The sequence below is a fragment of the Pyricularia pennisetigena genome (genome assembly GCF_004337985.1).
Source record: "Pyricularia pennisetigena strain Br36 chromosome Unknown Pyricularia_pennisetigena_Br36_Scf_25, whole genome shotgun sequence".
Lineage (NCBI taxonomy): Eukaryota > Fungi > Ascomycota > Sordariomycetes > Magnaporthales > Pyriculariaceae > Pyricularia > Pyricularia pennisetigena.
In genome coordinates this window covers 15906-40201 of record NW_021940937.1, presented here as the reverse complement: position 1 = coordinate 40201, position 24296 = coordinate 15906, and the positions used below count along the sequence as shown (strand labels likewise).

Genomic DNA, 24296 nt, shown 5'->3' with positions numbered 1-24296 from the left:
ATAGAAAATGCCCGGGTTAATGGGGCTACAACCGAGGTAATTAAATCTTGGTGGTCCTATTTGAAAAATCCCGTTATCGATACTATAAAACCGGCCAACCGTTGGAATATGGACGAAACAGGTATAATGGAAGGCAAAGGATCTAATGGCCTGGTGTTAGGGCGTAATAAAATCCGGCCATTACAGCGAAAAGAGCCTGGAACGCGGGGTTGGACGAGCATAATCGAATGTGTATCAGCTACGGGGGCTGTTATACCTCCCCTCGTTATATTTAAGGGGAAAAACGTACAGCAACAATGGTTTCCAGCTGATTTAAGTCCTTTCGATACCTGGCAATTTCATGCAACAGAAAACGGGTGGACAAATAATGAAACAGGTATCGAATGGTTAAAAAAGGTGTTTATTCCAAATACCCAACCTTTAACTCCTGAAAAGCGTTTATTAGTTCTCGACGGCCACGGATCACACGTCAGCGACGAGTTTATGCTTGTTTGCCTCCAAAATAATATTCAGCTTTTATATTTACCTCCTCATTCGTCGCACGTTCTTCAACCGTTGGATTTATCGGTTTTTGGGCCGTTAAAGGAAGCTTATCGACGTCACCTGGGATTTGTAAACCAGTTTTGCTGTTCAACGGTTGTTGGGAAACGAAACTTTCTACTTTGCTATCGAAAAGCCAGATCAAAAGCATTTATAGCAAAAACCATTCAATCTGGTTGGCGTACGACGGGGTTATGGCCGGTGAACTTGGCAAAACCACTTTTAAACCCGTTTTTATTAGAAAATAGCAACGCCAACGTCGAAAAAGGTAGAAATAACGGCTTCCAAAGGGATAAAACACCGGAAAGCCCAAACCAAAAAATTAACGACCAATCTTTACTTATTTGGAAAACCCCTAAAACGACCCGAGATATTCGACTTCAACTACAGGAAATTTCCCGGTCCGAAAAAAGTAACGCCACTTCACGGCTTTTGTTTGCAAAAGTCCAAAAAAGCTTCGAAACCAAGGATATCTTATTGGCTGAAGCTCAGCAAAAAATCAGTTTGTTAAAAGCAAAATTGGAGGCGGTACGGCCGGTCAAAAGGAAAAGGGTAATTCCGGATCCCAACGAGCTTTTGGTCAGCAAAAAAAACGTTTATGAAGCACAGGAAAATAATAGGGACTGTTTAGAGGATTTGAACGATGGAGAAGAGGTTAGCGAACCGGGAGAGCCTGACAATGATTGTATTATTGTGCGTTGATAGGTTTACATTTAAATCGGTTTATAAAAGGGGTATTTCGTCGTTACATTTTTCATAGGGGCCGGACTTTAGGGGGGTCGGAGATGTGGAGCCCAACGTTAGCTGAAGTTTTGCTTGTTCTTCGCCAAAGGAGAGGGGCGAGCTCGCACATTTATATCAAAGGAGGTGCTGTGAACCGAGGAAAGATATCGTGCTAATACAGATTCAGATAAACAAGAAAGGCTTAATAGAATGAAGACTTTCCGGGCCATTGCAGGTGCGGGCTGACTGAAGCTCACAAAAACTCACAACATGGTGTAGGTGATTTTTTGATTTCAATTCTCTTGCCAAATCTGTTGAGCAAGGCAAGCTGCCACTCAAGCTGCGAATCAGTACCAAGACAGAAAGTATACTGGATAAGAGAGCACACCTTTATTGTTTTTGTTGAAGAGTTTGGTGAAGGTGAACCTTCTTGGTTATTAACATCCAGTATGGTGTGGTGATCCAACCACAGTAACAGAGTTTGTCCTTATGTCCTGAACCAAGGCTGATCGCAAGATGTGAAAGACTGCAGTATTTCGTCGCGTGTTTCAAGACTCCATTGACAAAATGAGACTCGGTTGACAGATGCAGAACACAAGGTTCGTACATAATTCAACCAGATAGATAAAGTATCATTCATCTTATCTCAAACTATAGCATATGAATTGGGAACATCTTGGCTCACGTTCAACTTCTTCATATGTCAAGCAGAATTCACACATGTACTAAGAAAGGCGGAAATCTCGAGTTTTGAATGCAGGTAACTTATAGCTCAGACTCTGGAAACCCAACAAGATCAACTTTCGCAAACCTTTGCTGGCACATGTCTCTAGAGCATCTTTATCACCTCTGGAGCAAAGGGCAAGACCGGCACGCGCGCTTTTATGGCCATTGGTGCCCTTCTTGGCAAACAGCATTCTTTCATGCATGATTTGGAGTCATTCTTTTGGGTCCTATTTTGGATATGTGTCCACTATGATGGACCAGATACAGGCAAAGTCATAAGTGAGTTTGACCAGTGAAACTATATCAGCATGGATTTGTTGGCAAGGAAAATAAGGGGCAAGTGTTTTCGTTTTGGGTCTAGCTTTTTTTCAATATTCAACCCAAGAATGACAGAAGCTCAAGTAGCGGCGAGAGCGGTCGTAGCTCGGCTCATCTCAAAGGCCGAGAAGTTACTCCCGACAGGTCTATGTATGCCGCGGCAGCGGCCTTTGCGGACCTGATGTATAACCAGTTGTTACTTGATAATCTGGGCGCGATAAAGTGCTTAAAAAGTGGTATTAAACAGAGTCTGATGGCTATGATCTCGGGTACCACCGGCTCCCGCCTCTTGCAATTCCGACAGTCCCAGGATTGCGATGGCTTTTTGGGCTACTATTCAACGGAGCAGGAAAATCATTTATCGTATTGGGTACTTGCCCAAGCCGTTTGGGGGCTTCCACCAACGCACCAAGAATTGCGTTATTCTGCAGAACAAATTCTCCAGGCTGGCGGAGAAGCAAAACGTTTTGGAAAACACTGGGTTATCCGTTGTTTGACTAGAAATTCTATCCTTGGAACCCAAAGGCCCGTCGAATAGAAAACACCCGCATGAATGGCGCTACTACGGAGATAATTAAATCTTGGTGGCCCGATATCCAAAATCCATTTTTAACGCTATTCAACCTGGAAATAAGTCGAATATAGACGAAACCGGTATTATAGAAGGTAGAGAGCCTAACACCCTAGTATTAGGGCTTAACGGACTTCGGCAATTGCAACGAAAAGAGCCCGGAACACGGGGCTGGACAAGTATAATTGAGTGTATGGCGGGGGTTGCTTTCCCTTCACTTGTTACAATCTTTGCAAAGGAAGAAAATAGCGCCGGTTCCATTGCGGAGGCTATCGCATTGCTGGTCTTCTGTCTTCGACCTATACCCAATCCCCTGGCATCTGTCACATTCTGACTCATGATTTTTCCCTTCTCCTTTGCATCTCTTGAGTGTTGGTAACAATGATGAACCCGTGGAAGAAATCTATAAGACCAACTGGAAGAGTAATTTACAATGTTCTGTTAGTATACAACCGAGGCCAGTGATAAGGGGGAGTCGGAGGGAATTAAGGGCACTGCAAGTGAGATTAGGGGATCTTGGTTTGAGAGAGCTTTTGAAGAGGAGACGATTTAACTACAGCCTATTGTGTGCCTTAAACCCATCATCATGGCCTATTATGATCCTGCTTTAGCGCCAACTATCAGAGTCAGTTTCTGTATTCAAGCTGTTGCATTCTTAAGGTACTCGAGGGACCTTATCAGGGCCCTGCTACCCAGAAACCGTCCTTTCTGTGCAAGCTAGGCATCAGTAGTAGAAGGTAGATTGATTGTGGCTCAAATAAGCTGACTAGAGGCAGCACTCTCGGATCTTTTTTGAACATCTTCCACTGTAAGATTTGCCTTTGTCACCAGCTCAGAATTTTACCGAGTGTAAATATATCCAGCTCCATCACAGCCCTCCTCACATTGTTTGTCCTGAGTTTGAGACTGAAACCCAGACCCATTGCAGTCCGTACAGCGTGCCTCTTTCTTAACGGTTCCAGTTCCGCGACATTTGGAGCATTCCTCTCCACACTTGGGACACCGTTTCTGCGTATACGTCATGTTGGTAGATGTCTGAAGACAGTCACCGTGCAGAATGTTAGATGTTCATTCGACTCGCTTTCCGATAAATGTAGATGATTAGTTTCTTATTCAGAGACATACTTTCGTAAAATAGTTCGAGTTCAATAAGTAATTCTTTCTGTTTCGGTGACACTCCAGAGGCACTAGGAGCAGTGTAAAGGTGGTTTATCACGCTGATAAAGGGCCTGGTGTCGGTTTGGCAAAATACTTGAAGCTAAAGCTCTTAGGATCTGGCTGTTAAGGATCGAAAATGCCCAAGGAAGGGAGAAAAAAGGCCAACAGCTTTATAGGATCCAAAATGCTGCTCTATTTTATTAGCGTTAATACTTTCCCTGACCCAAGGCATTTATGCCCGTAAATTGATCCAACGGTACAACAAAGCAAGCAGGGTCTGCCCCGCTCTCGGAAATAAGGGGGCTTGCCGGTTTCTATATCCAGGTTATGGGGGGGGACTTTCGTCCCTTTTTCGACGCTTGACAGGGTAAAGTTCAACGGAATGAGAATGGTGTCATTGCATAACTGGCTAGACGCCGACGTCGGGTTTGACTGACAGTGAAATTTCCATATATTTCTCTGCTGCTGATTATGAGTAACACCTTTAGCTCTACTCGAATCAATCAAACACGGGCTTAGAGGTTTCCGGGTGAGATCCCGCAGGGGCTGAATGGAGGGCGCCCGACGGTTGTTACATCAATTAGGCTCAGGTAACGACATACCCACTCCAGTGACATGGCGGATCAGCAACCAACATACAGCAAAACAAATCTCTCTCCCGCATCCCGGAAAGCTCAAGGTAGCTCGCAAACCTACAGCCGCTGTGGTACATTGTCAGCCACCCCTGAGCGCCAAACCACCGTGATACATATTCATCACCCGGTACGCAAAAAGGTCTTTGGACGACAATCACTACAGTGCTTGGGCACCTCACTTACAAGTTGCAGGGATACTTTTAAGGACCCGGGCTCGCTGCCGTAATCTCCTACCCCTAACAGGCCACTGTCTGCGAGGCATCTGAGCCATTTGGTTTTGAGCAGGGAGGTTCAAGCAGGTATGACGATGAGTCGGTGGTGAAGTTGATGCTGGCCGTCAGGGGTGCATTTTGTGACTGGCTCGTTCCTATTGGCCTTTACTTCTACGGAGCCTTGAGGATGACTTTGGGTAGCATTTCGGCACTCAACTGTGATGTGTTTTGCGTCGATTTGCACTTTGCATGGTTTTTCTCCCTAGCTGCTTTTCAAGGATGTATAGTTTGAGAAGGCGGGCATGCAGTCTCTCAGGGGTATTGCAGTGCCTTTGGGCACTGGGCTGATATGCAACCAAAGAACCTTTCAAAGCAACCGAACCCTTGCAAAGCAGTGCTGGCGAACCATGGCAAATAAAGATAACCACTAACGACCTAGTTTGGCCTGAGAGTTGCCAGGACCTCGGTCTTGGCTCTCGCAGCTGACTGTGTTCAAGCAATTCCAGGGAGATACCGGAAGTGTTCCCGTTTGTCCTGGATTCGCCACAGCGTCAGGTCTTCTCAAAATTGCAAGATGGTGTCAAAAACCGTCTGACTTGTGGGTTTAGGTGAAAGCCTAATCGCTTACAGGTTCGCAGCTCCCATGTTATTCACAAGTATTGCAGTCAAAATTTCAGCACCGAGACCCTTAATAAATTTTGACCGTGGTACTTTTCTGGTACATGAACCCAGTGCCGATGCTACTCGATTTCATTCTTGGCACTCTAGGTCTGGAACTAGAGGAATTCCAGTAAATTCCCTCAGGATTATGCGTCAAATATGTAAAAGGTGATCTCTGTAACGTCGTCAGCAATCCAAGTGCGTACAAGGCCCCCTAAGAGACTGCACGACCTTCTTTGATAGCGCGCTGTACTGTAGAAAAACGACAAACTTTGAGGCTTATCCTTACACAGCTGTGTTGGCGAACCATAACAAACAAAGGCAACCACCAACGATCTAATTTGGCCTGAGCGGCTTCAAAAGACCTGGTCTTGGCTCTCGCGGCTGATTGGTCTCAAAAAGATCCCAGGGAGAGCCTGGACGTGTTCCCGAGTGTTTGTCCTCGGCTCCCCGAGATTACATTGCCGGTTCTGGTTTCTTACATGTGGAGAGTGCGAGCCAAGAATGAATTTTTGTTTTCCGTCATCATTCCCAACAGTTTGGGCGCAGTCTTTTGAGACATTGACTCATAGCAGCGCATTTTTTGGTTGCCTGGCTCTTGGAATAATATTTTAGAATTGGGAAATTTATGGACGCGTTGCGGATTGGAAATGACAAAAAGTATTTGAGCTCCCAGGCATCTAGTTAATTACTGCCTTTCAGTCTACACAAGCTCTCCCATTCACAGTTCTGCCCCAAGATGGACAAAAACCACCCACATCGCACACCCATCTGAGCTTGAAAGACAGGCAGAATTTGGCGTTTGAGAAAACGGTAGTCTGAACTTAACACTATTTGGGAATGGCTTGGGCGCTCAGAGCTGTATCAGTGTAATTGACAGGTGTAGTGGTTGCATTTGGCATCGCCAGCGTGGCTCGTTTTCAGAGATGACCAATCTGCAAAGGAGTGCCATGGACCTCCTTTTGGATACACCTGTCTGGGCGCATGGCTATTTCGCGTTGGGTTGCATCACCGGGTGACGAGCACGCATCCGGTAGCCTTGGCGCTGGTGGGTAGTTGACAATTTAACCACGTAGCCTATGATGGTTGTGTTGCTGCCTTGTGCCAGAGTTAAGGCAGCTAGTTTCAGCCTTTCCAAAATGCTAAGTAAAAGCCAAGCTGCAATTGAAGCGGGAAAAGCGCGGCAATGGCGGACCCCTTGCCAGGAAGATCTCGAAGCAGGACTTTGTCAAAGGCACCACAGTCACAATTTAGCAGCTTCTCGGTGCTAAATTGTTAACTGCCATACTTCTGAAGCACATTGGATGTGCAAATCTGCAAGCGATCATGCGGCCTCACGCCACCCTCACCAGGATCATTGTTTGATCACCTAAACCGATCGTTTCCAGTAATATCATACTCTTAGAAAAACAGTGACTCAGCACCAGCAGGGAAAAACGAAAGAGGATACAAATAATACTGGTAGAGGGTGGCTTTGTCTTTGTACATGTAACCACCCAATTTACTCGTTACATATAGGGATCAGAATTTAAACCTACTCTCACAAATAGAACATCCTACTTTTCACAAGCACCAATGGACGCTAAGTAATAGCACCAACACATTGCAGGTGCGGCCACGCTCTAGGTCGATGCATGGTCCGCTTGGATGAGGCATAGATATATCGAGCATCACACAGGAATCGATTCCTATTGGTACCGAACAAGGGGTATACGCGCCTTTGCTACACCGTAACACCAATGGATGCCTTTATATGAGTGTTCGTCGAATTTCCGCTCCAAGGAACCGGCGAGTACGTAATACGCCTAAAGATCTCTCTGCAGCAAGTCAGAAATGAACTATGCGGCTGTGTTGCTGGTCCAGGTTCACATTTTTGCGCCGCTTTCCAATTCGTAAAGTAGCTATTGGAGGTCTTTAGTGGATTGAATATGAAATGCACACCAGAAAGCTTCCACCAGATACTTCGGAAGAGGCGCCGCCCCACTTAATTACCCTGGCTAAATGCAACAAGGATAGCATTTCGACCCCTTGCCAACCGAAGAAAAGATGGTGAGGCCAACACACATGACATGGCCGTCTACTTATTACGGGCCGAAATGTTACCGTCGGCGCGGATGTATCCCTCGGCACAAGCCGATATTGTGGGTGACAATACGGGATGGATGTCGTTACATGAGAGTAAATCGGCCGGTAGGAATATGCCCGGTAGCGTCTTGGGAGGTTAGTCAAGCTTACAGGATAGGGATTATTCTTGTGAGCGGCAGGCGACCACATGCCAAGACAGGCTTTTCGCTTAAAGCCAGTGCTTATCTGTCCTAAGTCTCTTGATTGTTGACACCTCGTCACACCGCTTTTCTAATTGAGGCCTTCGTCCAAAATACCACCTGCATCTCAACCGCTGTCAGCCAGATCCCGGATTTGATATGACAGAGGCGATTGAAGACTCCACCATTCATTTTTGGAACCAGGTAAATAAAACACAAACGTAACCCCACCGAGGTTTAATTACGTATAATCATGTAATAGTATGTCAGCTCAGTTGTGTTGCTGGAGCTAGCTTGTCCCATGTTTCTCGGTGACGGACTGATGCCGTCTTGGGAGAAAAAAACTCAGAATGATCACAGGAGGCCTCCCGGATGAAAGGATATGCCAGGTGAATAGGGTAAGACAATGTCACTTGGCAAAATCCTCCTGCGTCCGCAGCTGCACTGGGAGGCCTTTGTGGTAAGTTGTGCCTGTTTCAAAGATGTAGACCGGGGAACCACCAATAAGAAATACGCCAAAATACCTGGAAATCTCGTTTACAAGCTAGGATACGGGTCGCCGCCGTAATCTCCCCATTACTGTTTACCGTTTTCGGGGCATATGGTTGGTTGGAGCTACCGACCCTCGACCTCGAGCAGGGAGGTTCAAAGGTAGGACGGAAATTCGGGGGGGAGGTTTAATGCTGGATTTTTGAGGGGTGCGTTTTGTGACGGGCTCGTTCTTATTGGCCTTTACCTCCACGGATAACATGTGGTAGCATTCCGGCAATCAACAAGGATACATTTGTGCCGATTCGCACCCTGCAACACTCTTCGCCCCAGCTGCTTCATCAATGAGGTATAGGTTGACCAAAGGAGGGCATGCAGCCTCTCAGAGGTATCGCCGCTTATTACCTTTAGGCAGAATTTGAAGAGGCGAAAGAACATGATGCTAATCAAACCTGGCCTAACATACAACGAATTTCTTTGGTAAAAAGCTATGACAAATTTTAGCCCACCGCAGTAACTTTCAAAGAAACCCAACCTTTGCACAGCCGCATTGGTGAATCATGGCAAGTAAAGGCAACCCCCAACGACGCATCTGGCCTAAGATGTCGCGGCTGATTGGGCTCAAGCAATTCCAGGGGTGGGTATTCCCAGCGGGTCAATTCCAGATCTGTGACCAAACCCTGTAATTTTAGTAGAACTGCGTCTGCTGTCGAATGCAGTTGGTCATTTTCAAAAGGATAATCCTCTTGGGCTGGGTTGTATGGCTGGCTTGCTATCAGCGTACCGACACCAAGGCCGATACAGCGACGGCGCAGGCCTTTCCGGATGTAGCAGTTCAAGCAATTTTGGTGATGACATCCTGGTCTGTTTAACGACTTGCCGGCTGTAGTTCCACACTCTGGCTTGTGTATGCATCATCTGCATGGTACAAGGTGAGCAACATTGTGAGGGCATTTCAGGAAATTACTGGCGAGGTGATAGGCGCGGGCTTCGCCACATGCGCCAGGGAGTCTGCGGTCCCTGCAAAATTCATCCGTTAGCAGATTTCCAGGCCAATCCGCACAGCTCCGGTGCGGTACTCGAAGCGGGCTACGGGTGCTTTCCGGCATTGCTCCCAACCTGTAATTAATTAGCCGCCTACCAAGCTCGAAATATTATAAATCAGGGAATGCCTCATCCCGGGCCAATAGGAAGCGCTTCCTGCGTGATGGCTGATGCCTGATGCAGCTTTGACGCTGCCAATGGTTCCGAGAGCACTGGGAAGTATCCAGCGCACGAAATCTGCCTGCAGGTCTAAGACTGCGAACCAATCCACGTAGACAACCAATAGGTCCTCGCATGGGCGACCTGAGTACCCAAGTGGGCCGTGCCTCGACCTGGACCTAGCCTGGCCAAGATAGCGCACCAGCCCCCTTGGCGTACATTGATTTCAGCAGTTGTCGGACGCAGAGGCGTACTGTGACGCTCATATGTAGCAGGCTTGGAGTCGATCTAGGCTTGTGACTTTATGCATGTATCGACAAACATTTCCCATATTTCTTCGCGGTTGCCAGGGCAAATTGGGACGGCGTCAAATTTGTCAAGTGATAAGGGAGGCGCTGCTTGGAGCTAGTGGAATGTCGCTAGAGTTGGCCAAGGTACGCGAATTTCATGGAGCTGACCAATTGAGATGAGGGCATTTCTTCGAAGCGGGCCCGAGTGTTAAGAGGGGACGGAATTGGTCAGGAAGGACATTTCTTCGAAATGCGGAAGCTGATACCCCTGTGGTATACCAATAAGGGGTGGTATAGTAACCCCCCGCCCCCTCACACACACAAAGCGTTGATGTGTGAATTATGTTCTTAGCTGAGGTTGATTTTTTGTTTGGAGGTTAGGTCATTTCTTCGTTGTAATCTTTCTTGAAATCATTTGCGTGAGCCTTGATTTGTAGAGTCGAGGGCTAAAGCTATTTTATCTATAAAAGCTCAGGTGGCAGCACCAAACTTTAATAGTTTTCGTTCTTCATACCTCACGCTATTATACCAACTCTCAAAAGCATTCAAAGCTCAACTACGGCATCACTCAACTTCGATAATAATCTTAGCCTTTACAATCCTCGCCAATAAACAAGCTCCTAAGATGCCTTCGGAAGTTGTTAAGTGCTCTAAATGCGGCAAAGAAATTTCAAGCACTCAGGTGTGCCCCTTTTGCTAGCCATCTGCTCACTATGGTATGATTATTGCTCTGTTTTCATAGTGCTTAGCAGCAATATCGTTTGTACTAACTAACGATAATGGGTTCATTGGTAGTCGTTGCTAAGTTAATGGCTGCATTGGCCCTTGTTAACAGTGGGGCCAATACCACCCGGTTGGGGTTCGCATCATGGTGATCTTTTGATGATTGGCTGTAGCTAAATTCATTGTCCCCTTTTCGACGCCAGTTTGAGGTGCTCATGGCTATTTGTGTTGTGTGGGCCGGGGATGCCTGTGGCGAGCAGTGTAGTATTACGAACGGATAGGGCAGCTGTTGCGCTACACAGAAGCAAAAGCTTCAGTAATGAGGTAGCTGCTTCATTATCCCCTATTCCACCCTTATATGCACGCACTGGCAGCGACCAACTGCACGGGCTTAACATGTAGCTTGGGCGTAAGCCAATATAATCCAGAACTTTTCCCTGTCTGTCGGAAAATGAAGGCAACCGCCCCACACGAACATCTTGAGGACATAAGGCCTTCGACCTCAATTGGCGAAGCCAGGAACAAGCGCGCGTTTGCGGGCGCCAAGGGTGGCAAAATGCCGGTTTCATTTTTGCTTGGTGGCGATTGGGTATTGGCAGTAAGCGATAGGCTACGACTTGCATTCATCTATCTGCAGGCTTTCCAAATCGGCTAATCTTTACAAATTGGTGGGCTACCCCGCACGCACTTGGTATTTCCCATCCATCCATGCTACAAAACATTTCCTTCTTTCCGACAGCTGGGTTGTTTCGAATCACGAAAGTGAGTATACTAGTGCGACTAAGTGCTCCATGGCCAGTCCAATACTACCCTCCCTTTTGAGCAAATTTGATTGGCTGATTTATAAAACTCAAGCTTTCTCTTTGTTCATAAGTTCCAAGAGGGTGTCCACATCATCAACCTCGTTCGATAGCGCAATCGATGGACCAGACCGTTCGTAGAAGGGTCTCTCAAACTCGGAAGGGAAAAATCCGGCATATTCCCAATCAATTATGGCCTTGATCTTCAAGCTTGAGGGATCCACAAGAACATTGTTTTCTGACAAATCGTTGTGGCAGAACACAAGGCTGGGTTCTTTTCGATCCCTCATGTGCCATGGGCCATCGCACATCCTCATGACACGGTAGGGAGGTAAAACCTGTTTAGTTAGTTAAATGGCTGGTAAACTCATTCGGAGGGAAACTAACCGAGCCAGCTAGCCCACCCCATTTTGACGACGTTAATGTTTTAAGCGTAGTCAAATGCTCCATAAGTTCTCTGATAACGACGTTTTTCTTTTCTGGAGTAAGCTCGTCCATTCCGACTCCATCCACGTACTCCGTCATCAGACAGCCAACCCCGTCATCCTCAAAACAGGCGTATAGTTTTGGCAGCGGAATGTTGGTGTTCTCCCAAAGAAACTTGAGGCACGCTCCTTCGTTTATTATCCGCTCTTTGTTTAGCTTCGGCACGAATGTGACGCCGCCATGGCTTCGCCATTCAGATTGCCGAATGCTCCGCTTGAAAAAGATTTTGTCGTATTTGTAATATTTTCTTTCGTGGGTCATGCCGAAACAAAATTCCTCACGGATGGGCTCGGGGTTAGTAGAGGGCCCCATCTTGACCACGGATGCAAAGGTTGTAAAGAGATGTAAAAGATATTCGAAAGCCCCGGTATTTAGTTTTCGAAAACTTGGACTGTGATTGTGTGGGCGGAGTAAAAGACTTGCTCCAATCACGTGGATGGACCCAACTTAGGTTACTCATTCTGTTCGACGTTGAGCCAGATTAGGTCAAGTCAATGAGCAATCGTTGAGCATGGGAAGGATGGCATTCTTAGTTCGCTACAGCCGGGACTGACGCGCAGGAGCGTAGGGGGAGAATTGTATTGGAGTTGGAGACTCATTAACGTTAACGGTAACTTGGGCTGAGCTCGTTGTGGGTCCTCTCAAAGAGGGTGTAGCAGATTGTGATTTCCAGGGCTACTTGCGATCTTTAATTGGTGGAAAACGCACTGGCTCGTCACTTGTGAGTTGGTCACCGCAATTGTGTCTGGCAATGTTTGTGGATCAAGTGACCGTTAGTTTTACGGCGTATAGACGGTTGCCTTTTGGTTGCTGGAATGCTACCTTGGACATTCAATCAGGCCTGAGGAATTGTGGTACTTGCTGCAGATAGTGTTACGTTAAGGTAGCGTATCCCCTTCCACCCATCCCTCCCCCCTTGCGATATTTAATCGTACATCAGTTCAAAAGCGATTCGCCGTTAAGTGTGATTTTTTTTCATCGATATAATGTTCCAATATTGTTGTTGAGGCTTAGATCAAATGTTGGGTTACATTCAGTTAACCAATCCCCAGGACCCCCGCCCTTTGTAAAGACCCTTGTCCGTAAGCTTTATTTTGCTAGTTGACTGTTATGCAACCAACAAAGCAGGAAACGAGGCAGGTGATCACTTCAGGCTCGCCGCTCATTGCCACAAGTCCAGCTCAAACCCATTACATCCACCAAGGTGATGCAACACTTTTCTAGGCATGTCAGTATCATCGGGCACGAATTATAACCAATTGCCCTATTTTGCCGTTTTGGAGGATTCTGAGGCGACTTTCTCAATGGTGTCACATCGCATCCGCGTGCCTACGCGATTCGCTTACAGAGCCTTGAAAAGCCCTTAATTGGGGGCTATTGCAAATGGAGTTTTTGGTTTTCCGGAAGAGGCCGAGTTTTGACGCCGACATCCCATCCCCATGCGCTGGTTGGGTCGCAAATGCAGTGTAACACAAAACACACAAACGTCCTGTCCTGCCCTATCCTTTATTCTCTCTTTGCGCTTAATGTACTGCTGAGACAAAAGACGGAACCGGCAATCTGCCGCCCCGGGCCCACAAATTGGATTGCACGCCGCTTGCTCCTAGACCCCACGGGAAATCCTCCTGTAAAAGCCCACAGTGCTGTACAAAACACCGGAAGGGGTAAAAAAAGCAGTAGCAAAGGGGCTTAAATTGATTTCGCTGCTGGGTAAATTCGTTTGTAGCAAGTGCCATCTCAAACCCGTATTTTGTGTATTGGCGGCAAGTGAGGAACCTTGTCCACGCTACATAGGGTTTTTTGATTCGAAAAAAACAGAGGTAACCCACCACATGTTTAGGCCTTCAGCCCGCCTATGTTACATGTCGAGTGATTCAAACAACGCTTAGGCTATTCATTGCTTCTGCATGCAATGTCAGAAATTGGTGCACCCATTCTCATGCTTCCAGGTTACTTTACTGCCTGCTGCATCCTCACCTGTCATCCCTCCTGTTTCATCCAACTACATCGAAGTCTTGCAACGACACACAACGACCAAAAAATCTCAGGCCGCTGTTCCAAACTCCATTTTTTAACCCAACATGTCCATCCTCAACCTCATCACCAACTGCTTCGGCAGCACAAACCCCAACGCTATTCCAACCGCCACTAGCGTGAAAGCAAACACGCCGTACAGCGTCCGTTGTGCGCAACAAATCTCAGACGAGGTCATCGAGCTTCTCCTCAACGCCGAAAAAGACGGCCCAGCCCTCCGGCGCCAGATCAAAGACGCTGTCGGCGAGGACGGATGGACGGAGAGCATCGCCCGCGCCATTGTCGGCGGCCTCGAGGTGGTGATTAGAGACGGCCGGGACAGGATCAGGCCCGTCCTGGGCGAGTTTATCGACAAGGCCGAGGAGGCTGCGAATACTGTTTTTGCCTTTCCACAGGAGCACCCATACCTTACGGCGGGCTTCGCCACCATCGTCGCTGTCGGCGTGCTGGTGCTCGTGGCGCCGTGGGTTGTAGAGGCTCTTGGATTTGTTGAGGCCGGACCTGTTGGTGGTGAGGATTGCCTAGAGAAGTTGAACCTTGATTTCCTTTCTGAATATACATTAGCTGACGAATGCGTAGGTTCATTTGCGGCGTGGTGGGAATCGACCTATGCCGGGTTCATTCCCAAAGGCTCGCTGTTTAGCTTCTTTCAGAGGCTCGGAATGATATGGGGACGGTCTTGAAGATAGAAGCATTTCAACTTTTCATGCCACTTCTAAGTTAATCCTCATAAAGCTTCTCCACGCCGTTTCTATGCAGATGTCCTCCAGTGGACTGCAATAGCTGCGAAACCCGAGTCAAATTCCCAATAAAAATTGCGCTCGCAAATGATATGCTATCTTCTTTATTTCGTTATCAGTCCGACGCAACGCTGATGCCTTGACAACCCCGATAGCTAAGTCCTCTTCGGGTGCAGAGCCGGATTCGATGTCACTGCACAGAATAGTAGGGTGGGGAATTGTAGGTGTAACGTCCATTTGTGTGATGCACAATAACCTATCGCCTATAATGCTACTTCGGCTGCGTTGATTTGATACGAAGTGAAACCCTGTTGTGACCATGTATCCGAGGCTATCAGTTGCATGTATGGGAGGTTTTATGTCTGTGAAGGCTGTTATATGCTCCCTCCGAACGGGCCGCCGTTGGTGGAATGCGGCGAGTTTATATGGAGCGTCCAACCCCTTATGAACCATTTGCTCTCCTTAAAACGCAGATCCTGGACGAAGTTAACTTCTTAACCTCCACTTTATCTCGTCCCGGATCACCATGCGGCACCAGACCCCGTATTTTGCCGCCCCACAGATATCGTGCCACGGGGGGCCTCCCGCATCATGGTGGACGCCCATCTGACTGCGATAAGTGACTCAGAATGGCTTTAAACGCAATCCGATTGGCTGGCCTTGCAGTGGCGTAAATAACGTATTTGACTTGGGAATAGTAAGTGAATTGGTGGACATTCGTAACCCCACTTTGACAGCGCAACGACCAAGGGACCAACACGGCATTGCAAGGAGCAGACCAGCTGCTGGTTGGCCTGCGTTTATGCGATGTGACCAACGTTCCTTGACGCAGGGCCGTAACGCTTAATTATGGTGGAGCTAGAGGGGATAGCAAGGTTTGAGAGGACTACTATAGTACTCTGGTAGGGCTGCTTTGCGGTTTCACGGAAGCGGCCGTGTACGTGGGGCATTACCGTGGAATTCCAGCGCAATTTCCAAGAACCGTGACCTCTAATACCTAAAGATAATATTTGGAAGGTTCGGAGACGATGTGGTAAAAATCGGCCGAGTCGTCCGAATAGGATGGAATATAAACAGCCAATAATAAGCAGCGATATCATGTTCTGAGTCACAAGAATACCAAGCCAACCCACCCCCAAGACCTAAGATTATTAATTTTCGACGGCCATAAATCACATGCAACGTCCGAATTTATGGCCAAATGTTTCGAAAATCACGTCTTTTTAATTTATTTACCGGCACACGCATCTCATATTCTTCAACCACTCGATTTGGCCGTTTTTTCGCCTTTAAAAGAAGCCTACCGACGGGAGCTAGCAATAGTAGGTCAATTCAACGATTCTACCGTTATTGGCAAACGACTATTTCTTGCTAGCTATTACCAAGCCCGTCAAAAGCCCTTACCGTTCGAATTATTATTAGCGGGTGGCGTGCAACTGGGTTATGGCCTATTAATATAGCCAAACCGCTGTTAAGCCCACTACTACTCGAAAATCGCAATACCTATACCCAACAAAAAATTACTACGCCTCCAAACAATACCCAAAAGCGAAAACGATCACCAATAAACCCGGGAAAAGCTTCAAAATTAGACCAAAATGCGTCTAAAGTGATTGGATGGCGAAGCGGGGTTTTCTGCCACCCGACGCCAGAATAAACCGGTATCAAGCGGATGCAGCTACGGGTGTCTTACACGAACGCGATGTTGGTGGTTCCGTGATTGCACGCCCAGAAGTGTGTCGGGGTTTGGGTTGCGATGCCGCCGCATTGATGTGGTTTGATTGTATGGCACGTCTGCGTAGCAATCGCTCGCAACGGCTTTGGAGCGAATTCAGGTATTAGAAACCCAAATTGAAGCGATAGCTCCACGCAAAAGACGGAGGGTCGAACCGGATCCTAATTCGACGTTCGTCCAATTGCGGGAGATCCAGTGCACGCAGGCGGAGGCGGGTGAAATTGAGGCTATGCCAGAAGAATCTTCAGATTCTGACGATTCTAGCGATACAATTGATTGTATCATTGCAGCTAGTTAGATAGTTAATATAACGGATTGTTGTTGGTGGTGCTGATTTGGTGCGCGATTTTTGGGGTGATCCGTTCGGGGGGGCCCCGACTTAGTACAAAGGTGGGCTTATCGAGAATCGGAAGGCACGTCCAACTTTTGTGAGTAAGTATCGAGACTGAGATTATGGAGTCTAAAGTACAGATCCTCAAGATCGACAAAACGCGTCTGCATGTACTTTTCCGCCACCTGGGCTTTTAGACTTTTTACAACAGGCGTTGCGGTGGGGAGGGCCTCGACAATGGATGCTCGAGCGACTTGGCGGGTTTGAAAATCCTGTAGCCCCTGAATATGTGTTCTAATCAGTTTGATATCGGGCTTTGCAGGCAGCGAGCGGAGGGATTCGGGTAGCTCCTCCATCTTCGGTAGCGAAAACACATTTCCTGAAGCGATGGCCAACAGTAGCCGCCGCCACAGGTCATAAGCCAAAGAAGAAGGTATTTCGTGGCCGGTCGCGTAAAAGGTCGCTGCAACCAGGACGGAGATCCCACAGTCAAAGTCAGACTGCTGCTGTGGGCATGGCTCCCACTTTATTTTCCAGCCGGAAGCAGTGGCTGAGGCGGAGGGCTCAAATGTTGGTGGATCGATGCCCAAAAGTCGCTGGATGTTAAATCCAACGTACTCTATTACTGGCCTATCTGACTCAGTTGGCTTGTCCGATTTGTTTGACCGAAAGGAGTCCCAAATCCTAACCTCACGGCGCGAGGGCCAGATCATGACTAAAACCCAATGGCTGTTGAAGCAGATGGCAACCATGGCGCCGTTGGTCTCGGCAAATTTGCGAATGTCTTTCGATAGCAAGCGGCCAGATGACCCGGGCTCTACGACTTCAAAGGTCGCCATGTCGCAGAGGAGGGCCAGGTTCTTTAGGAAGGATGTGATGATCCTGCCAGTAAGCCATGCTTGCTTACCAGATACGCCGGGCTGCAGTGGATAAAGGTCAGAATCTGAAAGGCCGCCCATGATCTTGTCCTTGGGGCGCAAGTCATATGCCACTATTCCAGTTGAACCTGGACCCGGGGCCGGAGACGGAGATGAAGCCGGTGCTGAAGTTGGAGTTACAGGTGGCTTCTTTGGAGGACGACTGTGCTTTATCGATGTTGTATCAGTTTGAGACTAGATTTGTTAGCGGGTGGCACGGAAGGGAGATTCCACAGCAATGCTCACTTTTTCTCCTGCAGCTTTTGTGGGTTCAGCCCGAGGCCGCTTGGATGGCGGGTTCGCCGCAGGCGATCTGCGTTTGGAAGGCGTCACTCCAGTCTTCGACTGTTTATCCCACAGTTCGCGGATACGTGATATATCAGGCCCTACTGAAACTCTTTAGGTATTCCTTTACCCTATCCTTATCAAGGGTGCTCAACAACTTCGACGCATTTTCCCAGGTGGCAAGCTCCTCCAGGTATCCAACCCATTGTAGCCAACGCACATTGACTTTTAGTCTTTCTCGTTTCCTCTAAGTGCGAAACTGTCTCATTTTATGCATATGACATGCGCGACGCCCTGGATGTTGATTTGGTTGCCCCTGACGTAGCGCACAGCAGGGAGCCTACCTCTCGACCGCAGTCGATGGAGAAGCGTTTGAAGGATTCTGCCCAAAACCGTCGCCTTTTCTTCCGAAGTTAGTTATCTGCGAAACGATTGCCCGTTCTGAGCCGGAGACAGTATTAGCAGCCATACAAGTATCTACTCTGGGCAAACTCGGACTATTCGGCATCCAGGAGTGTACACCCAGACAGTTTGGCTATAAGATCGTTAAAAGTAGACCAATGTCAGTTTCAAGCAAATCTGACTGATAATGTCCAGATACGAGAGGATACGATTCTGCAGTTCGCCAGGATGTTGACGATCCGAGCGGAGCCGGGTGTAAGGTCCATAATGGATACAAGATTTGAGATATTTTTGGGAACCGAATGGAAGATGACGGTTGTGATAGTCAATCTCCCAATGAGGGCCGTATTTGCCTGTCTGGAGTACAACTAAGCAGTATATATAAAGCTACATACATCATTTGTCAACACACGGAACTAGAATAACATTTCGATCGTTCTGACTGCGCCACTCGGTGAATCAAAGTTTTCTGTTACGCATCGCGTCAAAATGCACCCCGTGAACTAGGTACCATTTGGTTTTACCCTCTTCTGTGCGACAAGCTTATCATTAAAGAATCAGCATTCAGATTAACACTAACGTGGGCATGTTAGCTGTAGAACAGAACTAGATGTACCGTAGAGTGAGTTCATTGAACACGGAAGTAATTTTAGAATTACACGGGATGAGCTTGGCACCAATCTGTGTGTCATTTTGCTCAAGTCGCGCAGGCGCCCTTGGCGTTTCTAGCGGGGCTTCTGCGCAAAACAAAACACATCACGCAAAAAAGACAATGGTGATCATCAGCCTCTGAGACACAGAGCTTGGCCGGCAACATTAAGAGACACAACCGCGTCATGCTTCACCTTTACGCACCACGGTTGGTGCTGGGTTTTGAGCCGCTTGGTGGGGTCCGTCTTTATACGACCCCAACCCTGCCGTACGGCTGGGCCGGACCTCCCCTGTTAATCCTGCAGCTAAACCTCTTCTCTGGGCAATCGTATTTTGCCTCATGCGCAGAGTATACGGCCGTGTGCGACATGCTCGGCCTGGACTGGAGGGGTCGCGGTGGCGATGGTGACGGAGCAGCAGCAGGATAGGAACGGCGTTGGAGCCGACGGCTTTATTAAGCTGATGTTTAGTACTACTCATGATGAGACTGGATGTACCTTTCGGCACAGCCCCATTGGGGTTTCAAAGGTCTTCTTAAACAAGGTGCACCGAGACAGCCAAGGAATTGGGAAGATACACATGGGCAGGATGTTGGATGCGCTCCTGCTAACTGAGGAGGAATTTGCGGACTAATCTGGGGTTGGCGGACCAGTGGCGTGAGGCTTGGCGTGGCAGTACCTGCTAGTGGCATGGCTGACGGGGCAGAGCGCCCAGCATCTGTCATAATAACAATGGTGGTGTCATACTGTAAAAATATAATCTGCGTATGCAGCTCTAATGGAAAATCGATAACTGACGGTATAGTCGCCATCGCAACCTCATTCGGGCAGCTGCCCAAAGAAGTAATAGCGCCTGCTTGGGTTGGAGCTTTCAACTTGTACGAACGTGGTTAAATCCAGTAAGGCGCAGTTGCAACTTCATCGGATGGCAGCTTGGATCATTCGACAAAGTACAAGCAGTGATCGACGGTCGAGCTCTCTGCCTTGAAAAATGATAGAAGAAGAAATACAAGACCATTTAAATAATTGTAGCTTGTGAAGTATTAGTTTTCTGAACTTATCAAACATGCATTTGTTACATCTCATGGGAGATAACCCACCTTGTAGACCGCCAAATGAATCCTAGGCCCATACACCCTCGGGTAAACCTCGGACTAGCGACTAGTGCCCTTCGGCTGACCAACAACCATGGCGCAAATCAAAACAAAGCATTGTTTACCATTCATCTGCCACAAAGCATTGTTTGTCGTCAATCCTACAATGTACAATGACCACATCTCTGACTGGATCGAGGGGGTTCCTGTGAAAGCCCTCAAACGCAAACGCTTCAGCTATCTGCGCACTCGACCAATTGATCCGCCGACGCCGCCCTCGACTCAAATCGGTCCTGGCAATGTGCCGCCCATCTCAATTATGAACACACCGCCGACGAAGCGACAGCGAAATTTTCCGAGTCGACAAGCCGAATTTGATGAGGCCGAACAGACGCCCCGTCCCACCGCCTCGACTCTCCGAAGTAATGTCTCTCTCGGTTATTCTACATCATCAAGAACAAGCAAGCGCAGCAGCAGCCCCCGCAAAAGGCAGGCAGAATTGGAGGTGGAGCCAGAAGAAGCCATTCAGGTGCGGTCACTGTCTAATGGCAGACTACCGGACGAGCTGTTCTCGCTTGTGTCCGAGCTCGAAAAGGTTGCAAGTGGTGATACCCCAGTGCTGCACGCGTCGCTTAGGCAGGAGCTGAAATACGCGGAGGAGGAGGCAAAGGAGAGGCGTGCGTTGGGGTATCGCATACCTGATTCCGCATTTACGGGCGCAGCAGAAGACACGACGGCAGACTTGATCACCGACATCCCCGCTGCTAAAGTCTGCGAGTTGCTTCTCGCCGCTTTGCGCTGTCAAGAACGCAAACATGACGAAAATGGGTGGAACCAAGCTGTACATTACCGGCTGCTACGCCTGGCGCTTCCAGCCGATGGATTTGTTGATTTCGAGCCTTGGTAGGACCTTTTCCACGTATTCTCCACCCAACTCAATTTTGTTGCTGACCTTTTGCGTGGCCAATACTGCTTAGCACAACCGCAAGAATCACTCCCGAAATCCTCCCGAGGTCTTCTTCGTCGGGAAAAAAGGTCGATTACTGTTTTATAATTAACGGAGCGTCCGCTTTTGACGAGCCGGCGATGGAGGCGGCCAATAGGACTGGCACATGGAAGACACCGGCACAAACCATCGAAATACTGCGGCGCAGGACGCCCGGAACATCAATCAATCATACCGATTTTGGCCCCCTAAACAAATGGCCCATCGCCCTCAGCGTCGAAACCAAAAGACCCGGCGAGTCGGGCGAAAAGGCTGAGCTGCAGGTGGGGGTCTGGCAGGCCGCACAGTGGAGGTTGCTCGAATGGCAACGGCAGGAACAAAAGCATAAACTACAGATTCCACAGCATTCACGGCAGTCATTGGCCGCTATGGATGTGGAAGACGAGACAGTTGAAGGAGCGGCGGTGGTCGGGGTCATGGACCCGAATACTGCCGGAATTACCACACCTAGCCAGACCTCGATACCTCCCACCACACCTGACTTGGTGTTTCTCCCGGCACTGATAATTGTCGGCCACGACTGGAAATTCGCAGCCACGACTCGAGAGGACTGCGATGGCGGCCGGACAGTACTGTGGACTGAATCTACTGTTGGTAGCACCAGCAATCTGCTCGGCATCTATAGGATTATTTGGTGTGTCCGCCGGCTGGCAAGGTACGTAGAGGAAAGGCATTGGCCGTGGTACGCTGAGTACATTCTAGGCCTGCGTCTCAAGACATAGTAACAAAACATAACAGAAATTGGCGATGACGAGAGATAAACCGATATCAAGTCTTGTGTGTCAGAAATTTCTACCAGCCCTTCGTTGTTTGGCTATTTGTTCTGCGTATTTTGTGCGTGCCAAATGCCTTTTCGTTTGGACAAGCTCAGAGCAATAAGAAGAAGCTCGCTCCAGTGCCAGGTTTTAAAATGACATAATACTCCGAAATTTCCCGAGAGAGCCGGGCGTGAAGACTGGATGTCTCGCATCGGCCAGAGACAAGCCTAGGAGATGAATTTTGTTGCCTGCTAGAGTAGCTGCTGAAATCCAAATGATACCAAGTTACTTGACTAGCAAGCCTGCAGAATGGTGGCTAGTAATTAGAAATTTTCTCGTGCATAAAATTTTCAGCATGGACGCACGGATCATGTTCATCGGGATAGGGATTTTTGTTTCCCAACCATTTAGTCTAGATTAAGAACACTGTTGTAAGGTTCCTTTTGGACCTGGTAGTCAAATGAACGACCTAAGGTGGCTATTTGTGGACGATCTTTCACTGCCAGCTATTTTGTGAGCATGTGATTGGCCGCCAATGCACGACAAATGCCATGCGGGAGGCCCACTACCCTCCTATTAACTAAAGTTTAACTAATATTGGCAGTGGGTGATCTAATTATACACTGGCATTCGAAATGCAAGAGGCCCTTCACCCAGAATGTTTTCAGGTAACGTCAAAGACCCTCTCACCGCCAGACCCACTCCCCGCCACCACCAAAAAAATGAAGCTATTCCTAACTCCCGTGATAAACTCTTCGATTGCTAGTCTATATGAACCACTTCAATACAATCAAGTACATCATTCGAATCCTCTTCTTCTGGCAATTCTTCTGATGTCAATGGCATTTCCTGATTGATCAGATTCGTGAGCTCCACGTCCCGAATGTCAACAAACGCTTCATTTGGGTCCATCTGCACCTTCCTTCTTCTAACCGGTCGCGCCGCCTCCAATTTTGCCTCCAAAATCGCAATTTGGCAATCTTTTCGTACGGAATCGAATTCTTTTTGTTCCCAGGCACGAATTAGCTTCAAATGGTAAGATCGGCGGGTAGGAGATACACGTGACTGACTACGTATAGTTGATAGTTGCCTAGCTAGTTCATATGACCGTACGGGAGTCTCCCATGTCGTTCGTGATGATTTTTTTGGTGTTTCGGGTTCGGGAACAATAGCCCCTGATTCCAATGCAGCCACAATTTGGGGCCCTACTGCTTTATGGCGCTGTGAATTGGCGTTTTCCAATAGTAGGGGGTTCATGAGCGGTTTGGCAATACGGAGAGGCCATAAACCGGTCGTTTTAAAGCCAGAACGAATAATAGTAGCTTTGAATGCACGTCCGCGTGCCTCATAATAGCATTGAAGTAGCAATCGCTTGCCCACAACTGTTGAATCGGTTACAAATCCCGTAGCGGTTAAACGTCTTCTGTACTCCGATTTTAGTACTGAAAATACTGATAAATCCAGAGGCTGAAGGACGTGGGAACTATGAGGTGGCAAATAAACGATAAACACGTTATTTTTAAAACATTCAGTCATGAATTCAGGGGTCGCATGACTATGGTGGCCGTCGAGGATAAGTAACCGTGGGTCTCCCGCTACTTCGGGCGTACTCATGGGTAAAAAGACAGATTTTAACCATTCAACAGCGGTATTATCGTCCGTCCAGCCATTTGGGGTAGCCGTGAATTTCCACCCTTCAAATCGTTGCAATTCGTTGCTAGGGAACCATTGTTGTTGCACGGTTTTCCCACGGAAAATGCACAACGGTGGAAGGGATTTTCCAGTAGCCGAGATGCATTCGATAAATGATGTCCATTCTCGTAATCCAGGCTGTTTACGTTGAATTGAACGAGTAAAATTGCTTCCAATCACTAACCCGTTACTTCCTTGCCCGGCCATAATACCGGTTTCGTCCATATTCCAGCGATTTTCGGGTTTAATGGCGGAGGTAGTTGGATTTTGGAGGCGCGGCCACCATTTGCGAATAACTTCAGTTGTAGCCCCATGGATACGCGCAGAATCGATTTTGCGAGGTCTATGGACCTTAAGTGAAGGATATCTCCGTAGAAATTTCTGTACCCATTTGATACCGAGCGTTGGTGGCTGGCCGGAAGCGAGGAGGACTTTTTCGGCTATGTGGCGAATCTCTGAATGCGTAGGGGGATAGCCCAAGGCCTCTTGACCCAAAACCCATGTTTCTAAAGCCGTTTCCTGGGACACAGAGAGCTTCTGAAAACTAGTGTTTGTAATAAATCTTGGTGTCGTACCCGTTAGGCGGCCGCGGAGAGTAGATCTTGGAACATGCCATTTTTTAGCCGCACGCAATACCGGGACGCCCTGCGCCACGTCGGCAATCGCTGCGGCCATGTCGTTCTCGTCATAACGTGGCATAGAAGCACCGCTATCTGGGAATAGCTTCAAATAAACAAACGGAGTAGAATTGAGCGAGAAAATCACGAACGCGTACGCGTGGTGAAACAAGGGGTATGTTTTTTTACGGTGGCGGGGAGTGGGTCTGGCGGTGACAGGGTCTTTGACGTTACTAT

At 48.1% G+C, this 24296-nt stretch overlaps 6 protein-coding genes across 6 annotated transcripts; 3 read left to right on the top strand and 3 right to left on the bottom strand.

The window, feature by feature from the left end:
• Positions 1-7554: 7554 nt before the first annotated feature.
• Positions 7555-8183, top strand: PpBr36_11429 (uncharacterized protein; the record flags this gene model as incomplete). Its single annotated transcript, XM_029898529.1, has 3 exons — positions 7555-7763; positions 7908-8011; positions 8070-8183. The coding sequence occupies exons 1-3, from the start codon at positions 7613-7615 to the stop codon at positions 8181-8183; spliced, it is 369 nt and encodes a 122-aa protein (XP_029743163.1). The 5' UTR covers positions 7555-7612.
• A 3179-nt stretch (positions 8184-11362) lies between these two features.
• Positions 11363-12110, bottom strand: PpBr36_11428 (uncharacterized protein; the record flags this gene model as incomplete). Its single annotated transcript, XM_029898528.1, has 2 exons — positions 11363-11650; positions 11700-12110. 2 exons carry the CDS (start codon positions 12108-12110, stop codon positions 11363-11365), a joined length of 699 nt encoding a protein of 232 aa, XP_029743162.1.
• Positions 12111-16703: 4593 nt separating this feature from the next.
• PpBr36_11426 (uncharacterized protein) lies at positions 16704-18087 on the bottom strand (the record flags this gene model as incomplete). The annotated part of the gene is made up of 3 exons (XM_029898526.1): positions 17802-18087; positions 17328-17750; positions 16704-17234 (listed from the first exon to the last, which is right to left on the bottom strand). Exons 2-3 carry the CDS (start codon positions 17595-17597, stop codon positions 16704-16706), a joined length of 801 nt encoding a protein of 266 aa, XP_029743156.1. The 5' UTR covers positions 17598-17750; positions 17802-18087.
• Positions 17389-17929, top strand: PpBr36_11427 (uncharacterized protein; the record flags this gene model as incomplete). Its single annotated transcript, XM_029898527.1, has 2 exons — positions 17389-17526; positions 17639-17929. Coding segments are annotated over 2 exons (429 nt in total), but the record flags the coding sequence as incomplete, so codon positions are not given.
• A 1993-nt stretch (positions 18088-20080) lies between the features above and the next one.
• On the top strand, positions 20081-21782 carry PpBr36_11425 (uncharacterized protein; the record flags this gene model as incomplete). Its single annotated transcript, XM_029898525.1, has 3 exons — positions 20081-20889; positions 20964-21647; positions 21695-21782. 3 exons carry the CDS (start codon positions 20081-20083, stop codon positions 21741-21743), a joined length of 1542 nt encoding a protein of 513 aa, XP_029743159.1. The 3' UTR covers positions 21744-21782.
• A 730-nt stretch (positions 21783-22512) lies between these two features.
• Positions 22513-24141, bottom strand: PpBr36_11424 (uncharacterized protein; the record flags this gene model as incomplete). Its single annotated transcript, XM_029898524.1, has 1 exon — positions 22513-24141. The coding sequence occupies one exon, from the start codon at positions 24139-24141 to the stop codon at positions 22513-22515; it is 1629 nt and encodes a 542-aa protein (XP_029743158.1).
• Positions 24142-24296: the final 155 nt, after the last annotated feature.